The sequence below is a fragment of the Parambassis ranga genome, chromosome 2, assembly GCF_900634625.1.
Source record: "Parambassis ranga chromosome 2, fParRan2.1, whole genome shotgun sequence".
NCBI lineage: Eukaryota > Metazoa > Chordata > Actinopteri > Ambassidae > Parambassis > Parambassis ranga.
Window position 1 is genome coordinate 626,745 of NC_041023.1, and position 17,696 is coordinate 644,440.

Consider the following 17,696-nt stretch of genomic DNA (forward strand, 5'->3'; position numbering starts at 1 on the left):
CACAGGGGACACTTCACACAGTGTTTAACACATGTGTCTTCTGCAGCTTTTATTGAGCCACAGCGCCCCCTGCTGGATGCAAACAGCACTGTGACAGTACAGTCCTCTTTAACACAGGTTCATGTTTTACAGCAGCTGTTACAGAAGAACAGGTCTGTGCTAACAGTGCTAAAGCTAAAGCAGAGCTCTGTCAAGACAGAAACATTGAATAAAGTTTTTATGGAGGAATAAGAACCAGCGGGACGTCTCCATCGCTCACTGCAGTGACGGGCCGAGTGAGGACCTCTGTGGGTCGGACTGGATCTGTTGGAACTGACACACACAATGCTGACAGTTAGCCACAGTGACCGCTCTAATGTTAGCATGCTAACAGGCTAGCACGATACCTCTTTGACCCACTAGAGGGCCTAGAGTCTGGCCTGGTGCTGCTGGTGTGTAGTACAGAACCCACCCTCCTGTCTGGTTGCAGCTAGCATGCTAACACTGACCCTGCTGCTGCACTGATGCGCCCCCTTCAGGTGTCGGCCATGTTTACCTGCACCGTCTGCAGCGTCTCTGAGTTCTCCCTGATGAAAGCTTGAAGGTCAACCACCTGGTGGCGCTCTTCTTTCATACACACCAGAGAGACCACGAAACCTGCACACACACACACACACACGACACAGAGACACACAGACACACACACACACACAGACACACACACAGTCAGTGTCCCAGCAGACCTCAGTGTGGACCAATGACACACTCACCAATGGCAGCCAGGGCGGCCATGATGGAGGATGAGACGTAGGTGAGGTCCTGCGGCGTCATGCAGGAGGGATGCTGCGAGTGGGCGGAGCCTCCTGTAAACATGGAGGTCAGCAGGTGAACAGAGAGCAGCAGACACTCAAAGTGATCAGCTGAGGTCTTACCTGAGGTCTTACCTGAGGTCTTAACTGAGGTCTTGCCTAAAGTCAGGTTGAAGGAGTCCACAAAGTGAAGTCCACTCTGGTTCCTCCTCCCACAGGAGTACAGCCTGCTGTCCTCTGCTGTCAGGTCTTTAACCACAAGTCTGTTTGACTCCATCAAATATTTGGACTCAAAGTCTGGAGAGTAATAAGAAGACGAGTGTGGACCATAAGTTCTGCCGATGCCTGCTCTGAACCCTCTGTAGACCTCCATGAACCAGTATATATCTGTGATAGTTGGTGTGATGGAGCAGGTGAGGGTGAGGCTTCCTCCCTCCTCCCCTCTGACCTCCGTCACCCTCTGAGCGCCGGCCCGGATCAGAACCAGCAGCAGGATCATCCAGAGGAGATCCATGATGGTGTGAGAGCAGAGCAGCTCTGACAGAGAGCAGAGACACACTTCCTGTTTCAGACGCTGATCGAGAAAAAACCACAACCCACAACCACAGAGCGCGCTCACAGGAACAGGAAGTGAGTCCACTCAGCACCAGCGAGGGTGAGAGCAGCACGCTGCCAAAGTCCAGACAGAAATCACATAATATAATTAATCAAAAGAAACAGAATTCTATCATTCTGAGGTCATAAAGTCACAAATCTCTACATGTGCTCTAAATCTCTTGATCTTAACTTCTCATGATCTTGTGGAAGGAAGTTGTTACAGCATAAACACAGACATGAAGTTTCAGGTTTTATTCTAGCATCTGCAGATTCTTCAAAACGTCAGCTGTACCAAAACTAATCAATGTATTATTTGCACTATATTTCAGATTGAATGAGTTTTATGATATTTTCAGAGTCACTCGTGCAAGTCTGAAGTCACTGTGATGAGAATCAAGCAACTCAAGCCGAGTCAAAAAAGATGAATGACCAGGGGGAGAGGGGGAAGTTTGTCGGGCCGGGGGAGGAGAGCATGGGATGCTTTCTCTCTCCCACACATGCTGCTCTCTTTCTTCTCCCGGAGACAAAGTACCCCACCTCCAGTCATGTGACTCCAGGTCCCCAGCTCTGTTTATTATTTATCAACAGGTGACAGCAGGCTGTGTCCTGTTCACTTCATCTTTTCAAATTAAAAGCTCTATAGTTTAACAAGCCAATAAAAACTGAAACCAAATCCACCCTTTAAAGAAATGTTTATTTCACTTCAGCTGGAAGCACCAGGTGTCCTTCATCACCTGAGATCCATGCCTCATGTAGGTTAGCTTGGTTTTCTGTCTGCGGAGCAGTTATTTGTGACAAATGATCCCTATAGCAAAGCATCATAGTAACCAATCAGACACGTGTGACACAAACTGTCCAATCTGACAGAAACACCAGAGCGTCGATCCTTTAATGAGTTTTGACAGGATAAACTAAGAGCTCCATGTTTCCTTCTTTGGATGGAGTCAGACACATCAATAAATAAATATTATCCTGACTGTGACTTATTATTTACAATAACAGAGTTACATCAGCAACATGTTAACATCCACCTCAAACACACAGTCCTGGCCCAACAGCGCCCCCTGTGGGTGTCAGGACGTCTTGTCGATTACGTTGTACAGAGCAGAACTAATGAATGCAGAGTTTAAATGCTGTAAAGGTCTAATTCCAGACTTCCTGTTTACATCCTGGAGTAAATATAGAACATGTACTGTTCTTCATGTGTGCATCATCTCTGCTGACACGTGCTGAAATTAAACCTTTATTGTGGAAATGTAGGTTTTAAAGCTGCCTGGAATACTTCCTGTTTTACCTCACTGTTCATCGTTTTATTTCAGAGTGAAAGCTTTGGACTCAAAATACACTTCAACAGCAGATTAAATACAGAATAACTTCATTTACTTCAAAACTATACCAGTAAATGAACATTAACCCTTTAATCAACTGTTTTATAAAAGATGACAATTGAAAATGACAAATGATGGAAATGAAATATATGAATGACCTGGATGAATAAGGGTGTAAATAACCCCATGTATAATGGAATGGTTCATGTATTAGCAACCCTCCGAAGAGGCACAAGGTTCGTGTTTGTTGGTGTTGTCTGTGTCTTAAGTTAAATTTGAACTTTATTAACTTTCATACTGATGGTTTAGTTAAGTTAGCATTCGCTAAATATGAGCTGTGGCTAAGCTGTGTATGTGGAGTAAGACTGTGAGGCAAGTAGCTAACGTATTATATATTGTTCTTTTGTGTTTGTCACCAGCTCTTACGTTGGTTTTGGGATTTTCATTAAACCCTGAGATCATCAGTTCAAGTGTGAGACCATGTTTCGGTGGGATACAGTAAGAGCTTCACCTTCACCTGCTACATCTCACTGCTCAAGGAATCCAGTTTAAAAATGACGGCACGAAGCAGCGAGAGACAGCAACCAGTGTGATGTCACAAGAGGCAAAAGGAATACAACCACGGATAAAATGGATGGCTTAAAAGAAGCAGACAGTCAAAGCAGAAATGAAAGGAGACAACGGAATGCAAAGAAAATCAGCGAAGTGAGTTCCAACTGCAAATAAATGACGCTGATGAGCTAACCTTACCTCGCCGCACAGGACGGTGTGGTGTGCCTACAGCAAGAAGGACTGACTAAGAGAGAAAAGGCTGCTTAGTCTCTATGAACCATGGAAAACTCAAATCAGAGCATCCAAAGAAAACTTAAAGAAAGACATGTCAGAGAGTGAAGTGGCTGAAATGGCAGAGAATGAATGACATAATGAAAGCTTACTATGAAATGAGAGAGCGAGCAACGCCGTCCACTGAACTGAGGCGCAAAATGGATGCATGTGAGGCTGTGAGTAAAGACATTATGAAAGTAGTATTTGAACGCCTCTCAGCAGTAGATGGTGAATTTGATGCAGAGTGTACAAAGATCCGTCTGCGACAGTTACAAGCCCATGATTATGCTCACTCCATATATGGCGCTGCTTCTCGGTCAAGTGCAAGCCAGTGCTCCGAGGCATCTAGCATAGCGGTAAAAAGGGCTGAAGCAGCTGCAGAGCTCGCAGCAAAGGAGGCTCAATACAAAATAATGCAAGAAGAAACAAAGCAAAAGGAAAAAATAAGAAAGATGGAAGAACAGTATAAAAGTGAATTGGACGTCCAAAAGTCTGAATTAGAGCGTTTACAAGCAGAAAGAGACATGGAGGCTGCTCGGGCCAGGCTGGCAACCTATAACAGAGAACTCAAACAGGAAACTGATAGACAGCTCTTACAGCAAAACCACAGCCCTCCTGTAAACCTCCAGAGCTCTCGCATTGCTACAGGAGCACCTCCTTCCGATGTGTCTCAGCTAGCCCAGGCCATCCAAGACAGCATAGCCATCAATAGGCTTCCAGTCCCAATGCCCACAGTGTTTAGCGGAGACCCAATTCTGTCCATCGAATGGAAGGCTTCATTCATGTCACTTGTTGACAGAAAGGGCATTTCCTCAGCTGATAAGCTTCATTACCTAAAGAAACATGTCACTGGCCCTGCTCACAAATGTCTTGACCTTTTATCGTACTGACGATGAAGCATATAGAGACGCATGGAATAAGCTTGACCAACGCTACGGTCAGCCTTTTGTGATCCAAAGAGCTTTCAGGGACAGACTGTCGAAATGGCCAAAAACACAGAGCAAGGATGGTGAAGGGTTAAGGACATTCTCGGATTTCCTAAATGCCTGTCTGCAAGCCATGCCTCATGTGAAGAGTTTAGAGATATTAAGTGACTGCGAAGAAAACCAAAAACTGATTCAGAAAGTGCCTGATTGGCTAGCTTCCCCTTGGAATCGTCAAGTCACAGTAACCCTTATGGAAGGTCAAGAATTTCCCTCCTTTAAGGACTTCACTAACTTTGTGTCAATGGAAGCAGAGATAGCATGCAACCCAATCACTTCACTGAACGCTCTCTACTCATCTAACTCATCACATGAAAAAAGAAGCATGAGAGAAATAAAGGGAAGCAAGGCAAATGTCTTTAGCACTCAAACAGCCATAAACAGTGATAAGTCAAGATCATTCGATAGCAAGCCAAGGCCCGTTTACATATGGTGCATGAAGCCAGGTCACAACGCCAAGGAATGTCGCCACCGCCACATATGTGATCTATGTAAGAGAAGGCATCCTACCTGTCTACATGATGAGAACTTCAGAACACAGACAGGTAGAGAAGGGCCTGCATTGTGAACTCAGCCCCAAACACTGAAAATGAACCCACGGCAGTCACAGCACTTAACGTCGTTCAAAGGGGTCCATCATGCAGCACTTCCATGATCGTCCCTGTGTGGGTGTCCACAGTTAAAAACCCATCCAAAGAACAGCTTGTGTATGCACTGTTAGACACTCAAAGTGACAGCATTTTTATTGACAAAGAAGTAAATGAGGAACTAAGGCCAGATACCTATCCCGTGAAACTGAAACTCACTACAATGCTCTGCGCAAATATGATTGTGAAAAGTGAGAGGCTACAATTCTTGCACTCACATTAACCTTCCTCCTTCAAACCCGAAGTCACTGGAGATGTGACACTCGTATGGTCCACTGTCCTCCATGCTGAGGTTCCTCAAGATGATGGAGAAGTTCCCATTCTGGTACTCTTTGGGGAAACTGGACACACGACCTCTGAACCTCTGGTCCTGAGACTGGTTTTGTTCCTCGCCATTAATGATGTCCAGGACAGTAAGATCATCTCCGTCCCTCCAGAAGACATTGGAAGAAGAGTCACCATCGGTGTAGACACACGGCAGGAGCACCTCCTCAGTGACATGTCCTTCAACATGGAGCTGGCAGACCACTGAGAGACAACAGGAAGTCAGAGACCATCAGAAGTGTCCACCATAACAGAAAAGCTCTGTGATGAGGTCAATGTTTATGTTGCTACGGTAACACCTGCAGCTCTGTGTGCAGAATAACAGTTAAGAAGCAGCTGTAGAAAGTTTGGTTTGATTCAGACTGAACATGTGATGCATTCAGGGTCCATGGGAAAGTCCAAGCTGCTCTGACAGCGTCCTGCTGTGGTGAAGTGTTTAATTAAAAGTGATGTGTGTGTGTGAATCCAGTGGTCACGTTCAGACTGTCAGTCAGCTGTCATTATTTATACCAGAGCACCCAGAGCAGTCAGAGCAGTCGGAGCAGTCGGAGCAGTCGGAGCAGCAGCAGCTCTGTCGTCACTCGTCTGCATGTGTTCACTGTTAGATCAGACTGAAGCAGAGAACAAAGACTCTGTACAGCCGCTCACTCTTAGATCGGCATCATGTGAATCTGTCAGAGTCCAAAGTCTGAACATCATGTGACCACAGCCGAGTCCTGACCGCTCACTTCCTGCTGTCAGAGTCAGGTGTGTGTGTGTCCTTCAGTGTGTGTTTGTGTTGGACTGACCTGAGTTCAGACTGCACAGCAGCAGCAGCCACACCCTGCACACACACAACAACACATTCAGTACTGTGACCTTCTTACAGTGTGCAGTCCACCTCTGAGGACTCGTCATTTGACCCGATCACCCGATCAGGATCAGGTCTGCTCAGCCCCTCTCATCATCACACACCATCACATCTTCTCATATGGTCCATGTTTGGAGCTGCTGTCACATGTTCAGACGAGCCCACACACAACAAGGTGTTTACACAACTTACATGATAAGACTCATTGGACTCATCTCAGACGGGGATGAGTCTGCCTACAGGATGGAGGTGGACCGTCTGGTGTCCTGGTGTGCTGACAATAACCTGGAGCTGAATGCCCAGAAGACAGTGGAGATGACAGTAGACTTTCGGAAAGTGCCAGCTCCATCACCCCCCTCACCCTGACAGACACCCCCATCTCCACAGTGGACTCTTTCCGCTTCCTGGGTACCACCATCACCCAGGACCTCAAGTGGGAGCTCACCATCAGCTCCCTCATCAAAAAGGCCCAGCAGAGGATGTACTTCCTGCGGCAGCTGAGGAAACTCAAGGTGCCAGCCAGGATGATGGTTCAGTTCTACACGGCCATCATTGAGTCCATCCTCACCTCCTCCATCACAGTGTGGTACGCTGGGGCCACTGCCAGGGACAGGCACAGACTGCAGCGTGTTGTGCGCTCTGCTGAGAAGGTGATCGGCTGCAGCCTGCCATCTATGACCTGTACGTCTCCAGGACTCTGAGGCGTGCAGGTCGGATCACAGCTGACCCTTCTCACCCTGGACACGGACTCTTTGAGCCACTCCCCTCAGGCAGAAGGTTACGGTCCATTCGGACCAGAACCTCATGCCACAAGAACAGCTTCTTCCCCTCTGCTGTTGGACTGTTAAACTGTAATTAATGCACTGCTCTGCACTGTCTTCAGAAGGTCACTTTAGTATAGTCACTGCACAATGACGACTATTTGCACTGTTTACTCCATCTTGCACACGAGTACCACCTCACCGACCCATGTGGTACCTGTTACATTATTACATTATTACACTGTACCATTCGATCATATAAGGGTCTATGTTTACCATTTCATCTGCACAGTATTCTATGTTCTGTTCATTGTATGTCTGTTACGCCATGTCTGTCATGTAAATTTAGCCTTACTTTAGTTTATTTACTTAATTTTATCTTAGTTTTTATCTTATTGCATGTTAATTGTCATATGTTCTTTGTATGCACCAATCACTAAGGCAAATTCCTAGTAATGTGAACCCCCTTCACTTACATGGCAATAAACATGATTCTGATTCTGATTCTGATTCTGTTTGTGCCACTTCCTGTCCCCACATGAAGACCTGGGACATGTCTCCTGATCTGATACTATCACAGACAGACCTGTCAGGACCAGCAGTCTTTATAACCCTGCACACACATGCACACACAGACACACACACAGTCAGTGTCCCAGCAGACCTCAGTGTGGACCAATGACACACTCACCAATGGCAGCCAGGGCGGCCATGATGGAGGATGAGACGTAGGTGAGGTCCTGCGGCGTCATGCAGGAGGGATGCTGCGAGTGGGCGGAGCCTCCTGTAAACATGGAGGTCAGCAGGTGAACAGAGAGCAGCAGACACTCAAAGTGATCAGCTGAGGTCTTGCCTGAGGTCTTGCCTAAAGTCAGGTTGAAGGAGTCCACAAAGTGAAGTCCACTCTGGTTCCTCCTCCCACAGGAGTACAGCCTGCTGTCCTCTGCTGTCAGGTCTTTAACCACAAGTCTGTTTGACTCCATCAAATATTTGGACTCAGAGTCTGGAGAGTAATAAGAAGACGAGTGTGGACCAAGAGTTCTGCCGATGCCTGCTCTGAACCCTCTGTAGACCTCCATGAACCAGTATATATCTGTGATAGTTGGTGTGATGGAGCAGGTGAGGGTGAGGCTTCCTCCCTCCTCCCCTCTGACCTCCGTCACCCTCTGAGCCTCGGCCCGGATCAGAACCAGCAGCAGGATCATCCAGAGGAGATCCATGATGGTGTGAGAGCAGAGCAGCTCTGACAGAGAGCAGAGACACACTTCCTGTTTCAGACGCTGATCGAGAAAAAACCACAACCCACAACCACAGAGCGCGCTCACAGGAACAGGAAGTGAGTCCACTCAGCACCAGCGAGGGTGAGAGCAGCACGCTGCCAAAGTCCAGACATGTTCAACACATAAAACCCCAAATCTGTGATTAAAAAGCCTTTATCCAAGTCTCATAGATTACAGTGTGGCGCCATCTTGTGGCAGGAAGATGCGACTGCATGAACAACTGAGTGAAAGTGCAGGTTCAGCTGTTATTTCAGAATAAAAGCTTTAGACAGCAGACATCAAACTGCTGCAGCAGATTCAACACACACAGACTACATTTCCCACAATGCCTCTGGGCTCTCAAGCATCACAGCATTAAGGTGCATGCATCTTTAGCATCATTCTTCAGAAAGGAAACACACCTCTGTCATCTTCAGCACATGCTTTGGTTGTTTTAACCGCATTGACTGTGGCAGCGGCCCTCTGACCTCACACACTCACTTCCTGTTTGCTGATCGATGACATCTTCTTAATAAAACACCTTTGTTTGCTCCACAGTGCAGCTCAAAGTCCTTCATAGATGATGAATGATTGACAGCTAAAATAAAAACATATCCTGTTTAATGACGACCTTTGAGACACTCACACACTCACACACACATAACATCAGACCATGACGGCGGTGCCACACTGACCAACATGGACACCTGTTTCTGGCTGTTTGTTGCTCTGGGTAAGAGGACTTTCTTTTACTACTGTTAGCACCTGCTAATCATTAGCATATTAGCATTGTCAATGACTAATTACTGTGGTGCTGATTGTTTTCCTCACAGCTGTTCCTTTAGCCTCCTCCACAGCAGCAGCTACAGCTAGCACTGTTAATACTACACCTGCTGACAGTACTGCTGCTCCTACTGACCGAAGCTATGACCCCAACTATACTACTGTACTTCCAACTACCACTGCACCTGCGAGTACTACTGCTACTACTGAAGCTCCACACAACAGTACCACAGCTCCAGATACTACAGTCAGTAGAGATAGTACTGCACCTGTGAGTACTCCTGCACCTGTGAGTACTACTGAACCTGAAAGTACTACAGAAATTCAAAATACTACTGAACCAGAGAGTACTACTGAACCTGAGAGTACGCCTGAAACTCCAAACAACACCACAACACTTCCTGGTACTACAGAAATTCAAACTACTACTACTCCTGGGAGTACTCCTGAACCTGAAAGTACTACAGAAATTCAAAATACTACTGAACCTGAGAGTACTACAGAAATTCAAAATACTACTGAACCTGAGAGTACTACAGAAATTCAAAATACTACTGAACCAGAGAGTACTACTGAACCTGAGAGTACTACAGAAAATCAAAATACTACTGAACCTCCAAACAACACCACACTTCCTGGTACTACAGAAATTCCAAATACTACTACTCCTGAAAGTACTCCTGAACCTGAGAGTACTACAGAACCTGAGAGTACTACAGAAATTCAAAATACTACTGAACCCGAGAGTACTCCTGAACCTGAGAGTACTCCTGAAACTCCAAACAACACCACAACACTTCCTGGTACTACAGAAATTCAAACTACTACTACTCCTGGGAGTACTCCTGAACCTGAAAGTACTACAGAAATTCAAAATACTACTGAACCTGAGAGTACTACAGAAATTCAAAATACTACTGAACCCAAGAGTACTACTGAACCTCCAAACAACACCACACTTCCTGGTACTACAGAAATTCCAAATACTACTACTCCTGAGAGTACTCCTGAACCTGAGAGTACTACTGTACCCGAGAGTACTACAGAAATTCAAAATACTACTGAACCCGAAACTACTACTGAACCTCCCATCAACACCACACTTCCTGGTACTACAGAAATTCCAAATACTACTACTCCTGAGAGTACTCCTGAACCTGAGAGTACTACAGAAATTCAAAATACTTCTGCACCTGAGAGTACTACTGACCCTGAGAGTACTTCTCTTCTAATTACTACCGAACCTCTGAACAATGATACTTCACTTCCAAGTACTACTGCACCTTCAAATATGACAGTACTTCCTAATACTACTGTAATTCCAAACAGTACTGCAACACTCTCTCCTACTACAACTGGTTCTGGTACTTCCAGTACTGCTCAGTCTACAACGACCAGCGGCCCCCTGGTGTGTGCTAATGGTGGGACAGCTGTGAGCGGTGTCTGCATCTGTCCTGATGACTGGAGTGGGCTGACATGTTCAGACGGTAAGAGCGGCCACCGTTTGTTTGTAACTCACTAGCAAATTATTAACCCTTAACACACGTGAACTGGCACATTGTAGGCGTTTGTGATGTCATCCCATTAAATGATCATTGTCCGCAGTTTTCCTCCAGCAGTTAGGCAGGTAGCAGACTAGCTCAGGCCTCCTTATCACACCAACAGGAGGCTCAGGACCACAAGTCCTCCCACAGCTGGTGTTCAGTTCAGTCTTGTTCAGGCACAGTTCTTGGTTCATGTATGCAGTCCAGGACAGACTGAGCTCTGTCTGACCTGCCTGAACCTTCAGCTCATCTCTTGCTGATCCTTCTCAGAAAACTTCTGCAGAGAACAAGAGGTGGACGGATACAGATTCCCACAGACCCCCGTCGGCTGGTTCGCGTACTCCGTGATGACCTGTGGTGTAGGAACGCCGGGCGGTGAGCTCCATTACTGCTACTCTCCATCCATCAGGTAGGCCGTAATGTGCTGATGTCTGTGTGTCCTGAACCCAGCTGGTCAGCCGCAGGCCTCTACCAGGTGTTTGTCCAATAACGGCTCCCCGAGCTTTGACCGTCCTGGGGTCCTCCAGTGTGACCAGACGCTCAGCGACATCCAGCAGAACGTGAGTGCTGCTGATCAGTTTCACCTCAGCAGATTCAGCAGTGAAGAACATGTCCCCCCTCCTTTAGCTCACCAGCGTGGCAGACTTGGAGATGCTGGCGACCAGCACCCAGATCCTGACGTCCCAACCCGAACGCCTGACAGCCGAAAACGTCACCGTCGCTGCCCAGATCGCTAACACCCTGCTGCAGGATCCCAACGCCACGGAGGTACGGACCAAAGCAAGGTTAGTAGTTCTGGTCGCTATGACAACACTGACTGCCGCCGCCACGTCTGATGTCTGCAGAGTGTCTTGGTCGCAGCCGTAGCAACAGTCAGCCAGCTGCTGAACGCCAGCATGCCGGACAGCACCGAGGAGCTAAGCGCAACTCAGAGGTGAGGAAGTTTAACCTGTGGGGAGCAGAGGGCGAGCCCGAGCTAACCCAGGCCTGCTGTTGTCATGTCAGCCTGACGCAGACTCTGGACCAGCTCTCTGTCAACCTGAGCCGCAGCCTCAACACGTCGCTCCCCCACGTGGTCCAACCCAACCTGGTGGTTCTGTCGGCACAGGTGCAGGCTGGAGGCAGCCAGGGAGTCCAGTTCACGTCCCTCACAGGTTTGTGGTTCCTCCAGGTCACTTCCTGCTCTGCAGCTGTTTATAGGTTTATCATGTTCCAGCGTCCTGCCGGTCTCATGGCAGCACACATCACATACACACACCTTCCCTCCTGATGATGACAAACACCAGCCAGACCAGGTTTTTAACCCCGTTTTAACCCTTCACAGGGACGACAGGCAGTTTTGTGGCTAGCAGGATTCAGCTGAACCCCAACACGTCTCAGGTTACGGTGGAAAGCGGCTTCTTGGCTGACGCGCTGGTCTTCTTGCGCTTCCCCTCCGGTCAGTCTGCTGCAGGTGAAGCTCTGATGAGTTTCAGGACACTTTTCTTTAAACTGTGAATTTCTGGTGTCAGAGCGAAGCATCAGCACGGGTCAGGACCGCTCCAACATCTCTCTGGGCTTCGTCCTCTACCAGAACGACCGATTCTTCCGCTCGAAGCTCCACAGGAGGCGACACGCCCCCGTCAGGGTCTTGTCGGCTTCCATCGAGGGTCAGGCGAGCGACGTGGAGCTGCTGTTCAGACCAAAGGTGAGAGAACAAACCAGAAGCTGGACCAGGACCAGGGGCTGAGTCTGAGTCCGTTCATAAAGGCAGACATGTTTGTGTTGATGACCTTCATCTGATGAGTTCACGAGTGACAGGTTGTGTTTACAGTAACTGCAGCAGTGATAACCTCCTCCTCCTCCTCCTCTCTCTCCTCCTCTTCCTCCTCCTCCTCTCTCTCCTCCTCCTCCTCCTCCTCCTCCTTCTCCTCTCTCTCCTCCTCTTCCTCCTCCTCCTCTCTCTCTCTCCTCCTCCTCCTCCTCCTCCTCCTCCTCCTCAGCTGATCGACAGGACGTCTCTGTACGACTTCTCCTGCGTCTTCTGGGACTACAGCCTGCAGGACTGGAGCACCGCCGGCTGCTCCAAAGGAAACGCCTCAGACGGCCTCCTGAGGTGTTTCTGCAACCACACCACCAACTTCGCGGCGCTCTGGGTGAGTATGAGCGGCGCCCGGACGCCTCAAACGCAGCACCAGGTGACATGAGCGTGTTTGTGTTCCAGTCCTTCAGAGAGACGTTCGAGTACGCCGCGGCGCTGGACATCATCTCCATCGTGGGGCTGTGCGTCTCCATCCTGGGTTTGGTGACCACCATCATCCACCACCTTAAGACACAGTCCGTTCCACGGTCACATGATTTTAAAGAAACAATTGGCGACATGTTTTGTGACATGAGATGTTTGCAGCTTTCAGCGGACGTCTGTAGAGCGCCGGACCAGCCTGGGACCCACGCTGACTCTGCTCAGCATCTGCGTCAGCCTGCTGGCCTTCATCATCACCTTCCTCTCCGGTGTGCACAACTCCAGCCAGCAGAGCGCCAGCGAGCCACTCCTCAATTCCTCCAACAGCATCCCGGACTCTGACCGCCACGTGGAGCCGGACCGCGGCCCATGCACGGCGGTGACGGCGCTGCTGCACTTCTTCCTGCTGTCCACCTTCGCCTGGAACGCCGTGTACGGCACCCAGCTGGTGTTGCTGGTGCAGGCGATGCGCCGCCATCTGCCCCCGTGGTGGACGCCGCTGAGCGTGGCTGTGGGCTGGGGTAAAAACTGAACCAGGTCTGAACACTGGATGACTGAATGGATGTGAACAGCTGCTTTCTTCCTGGCAGGAGTCCCTGTGGTCATCACGGCCGTCACGCTGGCAGCCACCTACAGGGTGGAGGACCCTCTGGGATACAGACAGGAGGAATTGTGGGTAACTGTGTGAGAGTTTCCTCTGAGGGTGCACAGGGTCTAACAGGGTGTCTCCTGCAGCTGCTGGCTGGCCGCGCTGGATCGGGACCAACGCTTCAGCTTCAGGAAGCCCATGTTCTGGGCCTTCTTGGTTCCGGTGGGCCTGATCCTCATCTACAACTTCATCATGCTGATCCTCACCTCACTGACCACGTGCAGGATCAACCGGAGCAGGTAACACGACACATGTCTATCAATACTTTGACCATCATCAAATCCATTTAAACCTCCTAATACAAAATATAATCATATAATCCATAAAGACAATGATCTCTTCTGGGGGGGGGGGGGGGGTTACCTGCAGCACCAAGCCGCTGTCGGGGGCTCGCAGGTTCCTGGTCAGCTTCTCTGTGGCAGTGATGCTCAGTCTGTCCTGGACTCTGGGTTATCTGGTCCTCATCAGCTCCGGCCCTGCCCACCTGGTCCTCAGCATCTTGTTCTGCGTCTTCACGACCACACAGGTACAGCAGCAGGTGCACTCTTAACATCCTGTTCGGTCAGGTTAGACGGATCAATAAACCTGCACCGGCTCCGGGTTTTCAGGGGTTCCAGATCTTCATCCTCTTCACGGCCAGAACACCGAGCTTCAGAGCCGCCGTGGGGTTCCCCCTGCAGTACCTGGAGTCTGTCAGCATCCCGCTCCGGACCTCCACCTACGACCTGTGGAAGCGGTCCAGGAGCCTGAGCCGGTCCGAGACGTACAGAGATCTGCAGGACGAGAGAGGCAGGCCGCTGTAGGAGGCCTCTGTGAACTAATGCTGGGACTAGATGCAGTGCCCACATCCTGCCTCCAGGGGGCGACAGTCACATGAAGAACCACGTTTAACCTCAGGGTGAAGGTTTCTGAGCAGCTTCAATGTTTGTATCTTCAGATTTTTTATGTTTTCTATCCTGTGGTGATTTATTGATCAGAAATCTGAATATTAAAAATAACTAATAATAATCGTGCTGATGATGAATTTGGAGCCTGTCTGATCAATGTGTGCATTCAGTGAGCCACAAGGGGGCGCCTTCAGCCCACACACTCCTCGACAGACCCACCAAGAGGACAGCAGCTGATTGGACGGACCAGCTGTCAGTCACTGAGACGAGCAGACGTCTCTGAAAGTTGTGAGGCTGCCACAGAAAGCGTTACCACGGCAACCAGCATCCAGCTGCTGCTGAGCGGGCGGGGCTCCCCTGACCCGAGTCCACCATGACTCATCAGTCTGAGGAGCTCCCGCCGAGTCAGCGTTTGGCTATCAGCGTGTGTTTGTTGTGGAGCCTCAGAAACACAGCTGCAGCCAATCAACAGCAAGGAACAGGTCATGTGACCTGACGGTTCTAAAGAGGAACATAAACCCAGGGGAGCCTGAAGATCCTGACTGTGTCGGGCGGTGCTGCTTTCTCCGAGCCTCCGGTGAAGGCAGTGGCGGCTCTGACACTCAGCAGACGTCTTCATGGAGGTAAGGAGTGTTTTTGGTCCCACGTGGCCTCACACGGGGCCACGTGCCGCCGCTTTCACCACCTCAGTGTGCAAAGCCTGGATGACTTCCTGCTTGCGCTGATGGAGAGGAAGAAGAGCCGCAGTGTTTCTGTCTGTCAGAAGAGGGGGTCAAAGGTCACACACCCCTGAGAGCGCGCACACTGACAGCAGTGTCCTGCAGGGGGCGCATAATCCATCCTGAGGTGAACCCTGAGCTGCGGGCCGGTTTGTCTCCTCTGTGGGGGGGGGTGGGTGCAGGCAGGCGGGTGGAGCGGCCTGGAGCAAATTAAGCCTCCTCTGCAGAAACAATCTGATCAGACCTCCTCTGACTGGAAGCAGATGTGCGGTTTGGTGACTTCATGAGTCCTGTTCAGGGGGTTTTCCTGTGAGTGTGTGTGTGTGAGTGTGTGTGTGTGTGTGTGTGTGTCTCTGTGTGCCTGTGTGTGTGTGTGTGTGTATCTGTGTGTGTCTCTGTGTGTGTGTGTGTCTGTGTGTGTGTGTCTGTGTGTGTCTGTGTCTGTGTGTGTCTGTGTGTGAGTGTGTGTGTGTGACTGTGTGTGTCTCTGTGTGTATCTGTGTGTGTGTGTGTGTGTGTCTGTGTGTGTGTGTCTGTGTGTGTCTGTGTCTGTGTGTCTGTGTGTGTGCCTGTGTGTGTCTGTGTGTGTGTCTGTGTGTGTCTGTGTGTGTGCCTGTGTGTGTGTCTGTGTGTGTGTCTGTGTGTGTGCCTGTGTGTGTGTCTGTGTGTCTGTGTGTGTGTCTGTGTGTGTGTCTGTGTGTGTGTCTGTGTGTGTGTGTCTGTCTGTGTGTGTGTGTGTCTGTGTGTGTGTGTCTGTCTGTGTGCAGTGATAAATGTTCTCTTTGGTCCTGAATGAGTTTTACATGAGAACATGTTGTTTTCACAGAACATGTTCTCATTAAACTGTTTTAAAGAAGCAGCTTTTTTCCCATCATGCACCCTGCTCACCTGAACCAGGAGGAGTCATGTGACAGATTCAGAGCGGGTCTTTGGACTCACAGAGATTAATGATGTGTGTGTTCATGGTTTCCGGCTGCTGTGATTTCATTTGGTCTGTAATAAGAGTGGAAACATGTGGGACAGCAACACACACAGGACTGACAGAGAGCGCCCCCTGTGGACACTGAAGGAGCTGCAGCTTTTACACCACACAGATCCCATCAAACTGATCGCTCTACGGCGCCCCCCGCAGGCAGCGAGGGACATCCATTCAAACCAATAAAGCGTCCCTTGAACATAAGCAAGCAGCTGATTGGTCCTCAGACAGGTCTGATGACAGGCGTCCTCAGCGTCCTGTCACACAGGTCACCATGGCGTTGCTCCAGGATGTTATATAACTTAATGAGGACCATGCGGCGGCGGCGGCGGCCTGCAGCCTGCAGCCTGCCGGTGCAGCCTGCTCACGTGAGGCCCTGCAGCCTGCGGGGCCCTCAGGAAGCCATTATGTTTTAACAGAGCTCTCTGAACTCAATCTGAGAGCCGTAAAGACGCCGTAAAGACGCCGTAAAGACGCCGTGTGCCGAGCAGCGGCGTGGCGTGCGCACGGACCTCAAGCCGAGATGTTTACGGCCCTCATGTCATCTCACACACACACAGACACACACACACGGACTCACGCACACACACTCCAGCTGCAGATGTTTCAGCTCGCTCAGCTTCCTGTCTCTGCTGCTGGCTCCGCCTCCTGTCTGGTGGAGTCATCAGCGTCCTGGCCCCAGTGGCGTCTTTTGGACGAGCCCGTTGGTTCAGGTTGAGCTTTTGTTTAAATCTCAGGAAAATCTCCATGAGAGCAGAGACACACAGAACGAACGGGCCGACCAACGGGGGGCGCCACAGGGTCCAGCTCAACCCAAACACGCTCCGCGCCTGTTAAAATGGCCGCTGCTCTCTGAGTGGCGGTTCCTCTGAGCGCTCGGCACTCAGCAGGTGTTTCTAATGCACCAAGGTCGTCTCTAATGATGGGGGACAGGCTCGCCGCCCGTCAAGGCCGAGACGCTGCTGGAGGAATATCAGAGGAAGAGACGGAGCAGGCGGGACGGGGCGAGGCTGCACCCGGCAGCTGCCTTATGTAACGTGCTGTGATGGATACCAGCTCTGCAGCTCAAGGACAAACGTCTAACGACTCCTGTGAAACAACAGTCTGACCTTTGACCCCGTACACACTCCTAAAACACAAGCTAAGTGCTACATTTAGCATGCTACCGTTAGCCTCGGGATCGTCTGAACAGACCCTTGGACGTCTCTGTGAAACTCATCAGCAGAAGGACGTCGTCACCGGCCGCCATCAATCCAGCAGCTCATCGCCTCGGAGCCGTCCAGGGTTTCCCTCATCGCGTCCTCCCGGCCGGCCAAGTGAGGGGAATCCCAGACCAGGATGCCGTTCCTCTGGCTCATAAGTCATCCATCAGAGACTCCGCAGAGACGTGGACCGAAGACGGAAACATTCTGAGCACACATCACAAGGAGCCCGAACATGTTCCACCGCCCCGGCAGACGTAAATAATCTGACACATGACGGAGCCGGTCCAACCCAACACACACCTGGAACAGCCGGAGCTCTGAGGACCAGATGCTGGACAGACCCTGACCGT

The 17,696-nt window shown here is 50.0% G+C and overlaps 2 protein-coding genes across 3 annotated transcripts; one reads left to right on the forward strand and one right to left on the reverse strand.

The window, feature by feature from the left end:
• LOC114432055 (uncharacterized) lies at positions 1-1,355 on the reverse strand. The gene is made up of 4 exons (XM_028399834.1): positions 924-1,355; positions 750-842; positions 536-636; positions 1-312 (listed from the first exon to the last, which is right to left on the reverse strand). The coding sequence occupies exons 1-4, from the start codon at positions 1,300-1,302 to the stop codon at positions 256-258; spliced, it is 630 nt and encodes a 209-aa protein (XP_028255635.1). The 5' UTR covers positions 1,303-1,355; the 3' UTR covers positions 1-255.
• A 7,625-nt stretch (positions 1,356-8,980) lies between these two features.
• LOC114431976 (adhesion G-protein coupled receptor G7-like) lies at positions 8,981-14,439 on the forward strand. 2 transcript variants are annotated; one of them, XM_028399686.1, is made up of 17 exons: positions 8,981-9,095; positions 9,196-9,650; positions 10,050-10,632; positions 10,960-11,064; positions 11,140-11,249; positions 11,317-11,457; positions 11,535-11,623; positions 11,695-11,843; positions 12,014-12,127; positions 12,201-12,376; positions 12,672-12,824; positions 12,893-13,005; positions 13,076-13,431; positions 13,501-13,582; positions 13,646-13,798; positions 13,929-14,085; positions 14,168-14,439. In XM_028399686.1, exons 1-17 carry the CDS (start codon positions 9,062-9,064, stop codon positions 14,360-14,362), a joined length of 3,165 nt encoding a protein of 1,054 aa, XP_028255487.1. In that variant the 5' UTR covers positions 8,981-9,061; the 3' UTR covers positions 14,363-14,439. The 2 variants fall into 2 exon arrangements, with proteins under 2 accessions (XP_028255487.1, XP_028255486.1); XM_028399685.1 differs by having other exon boundaries at positions 9,196-10,632.
• Positions 14,440-17,696: the final 3,257 nt, after the last annotated feature.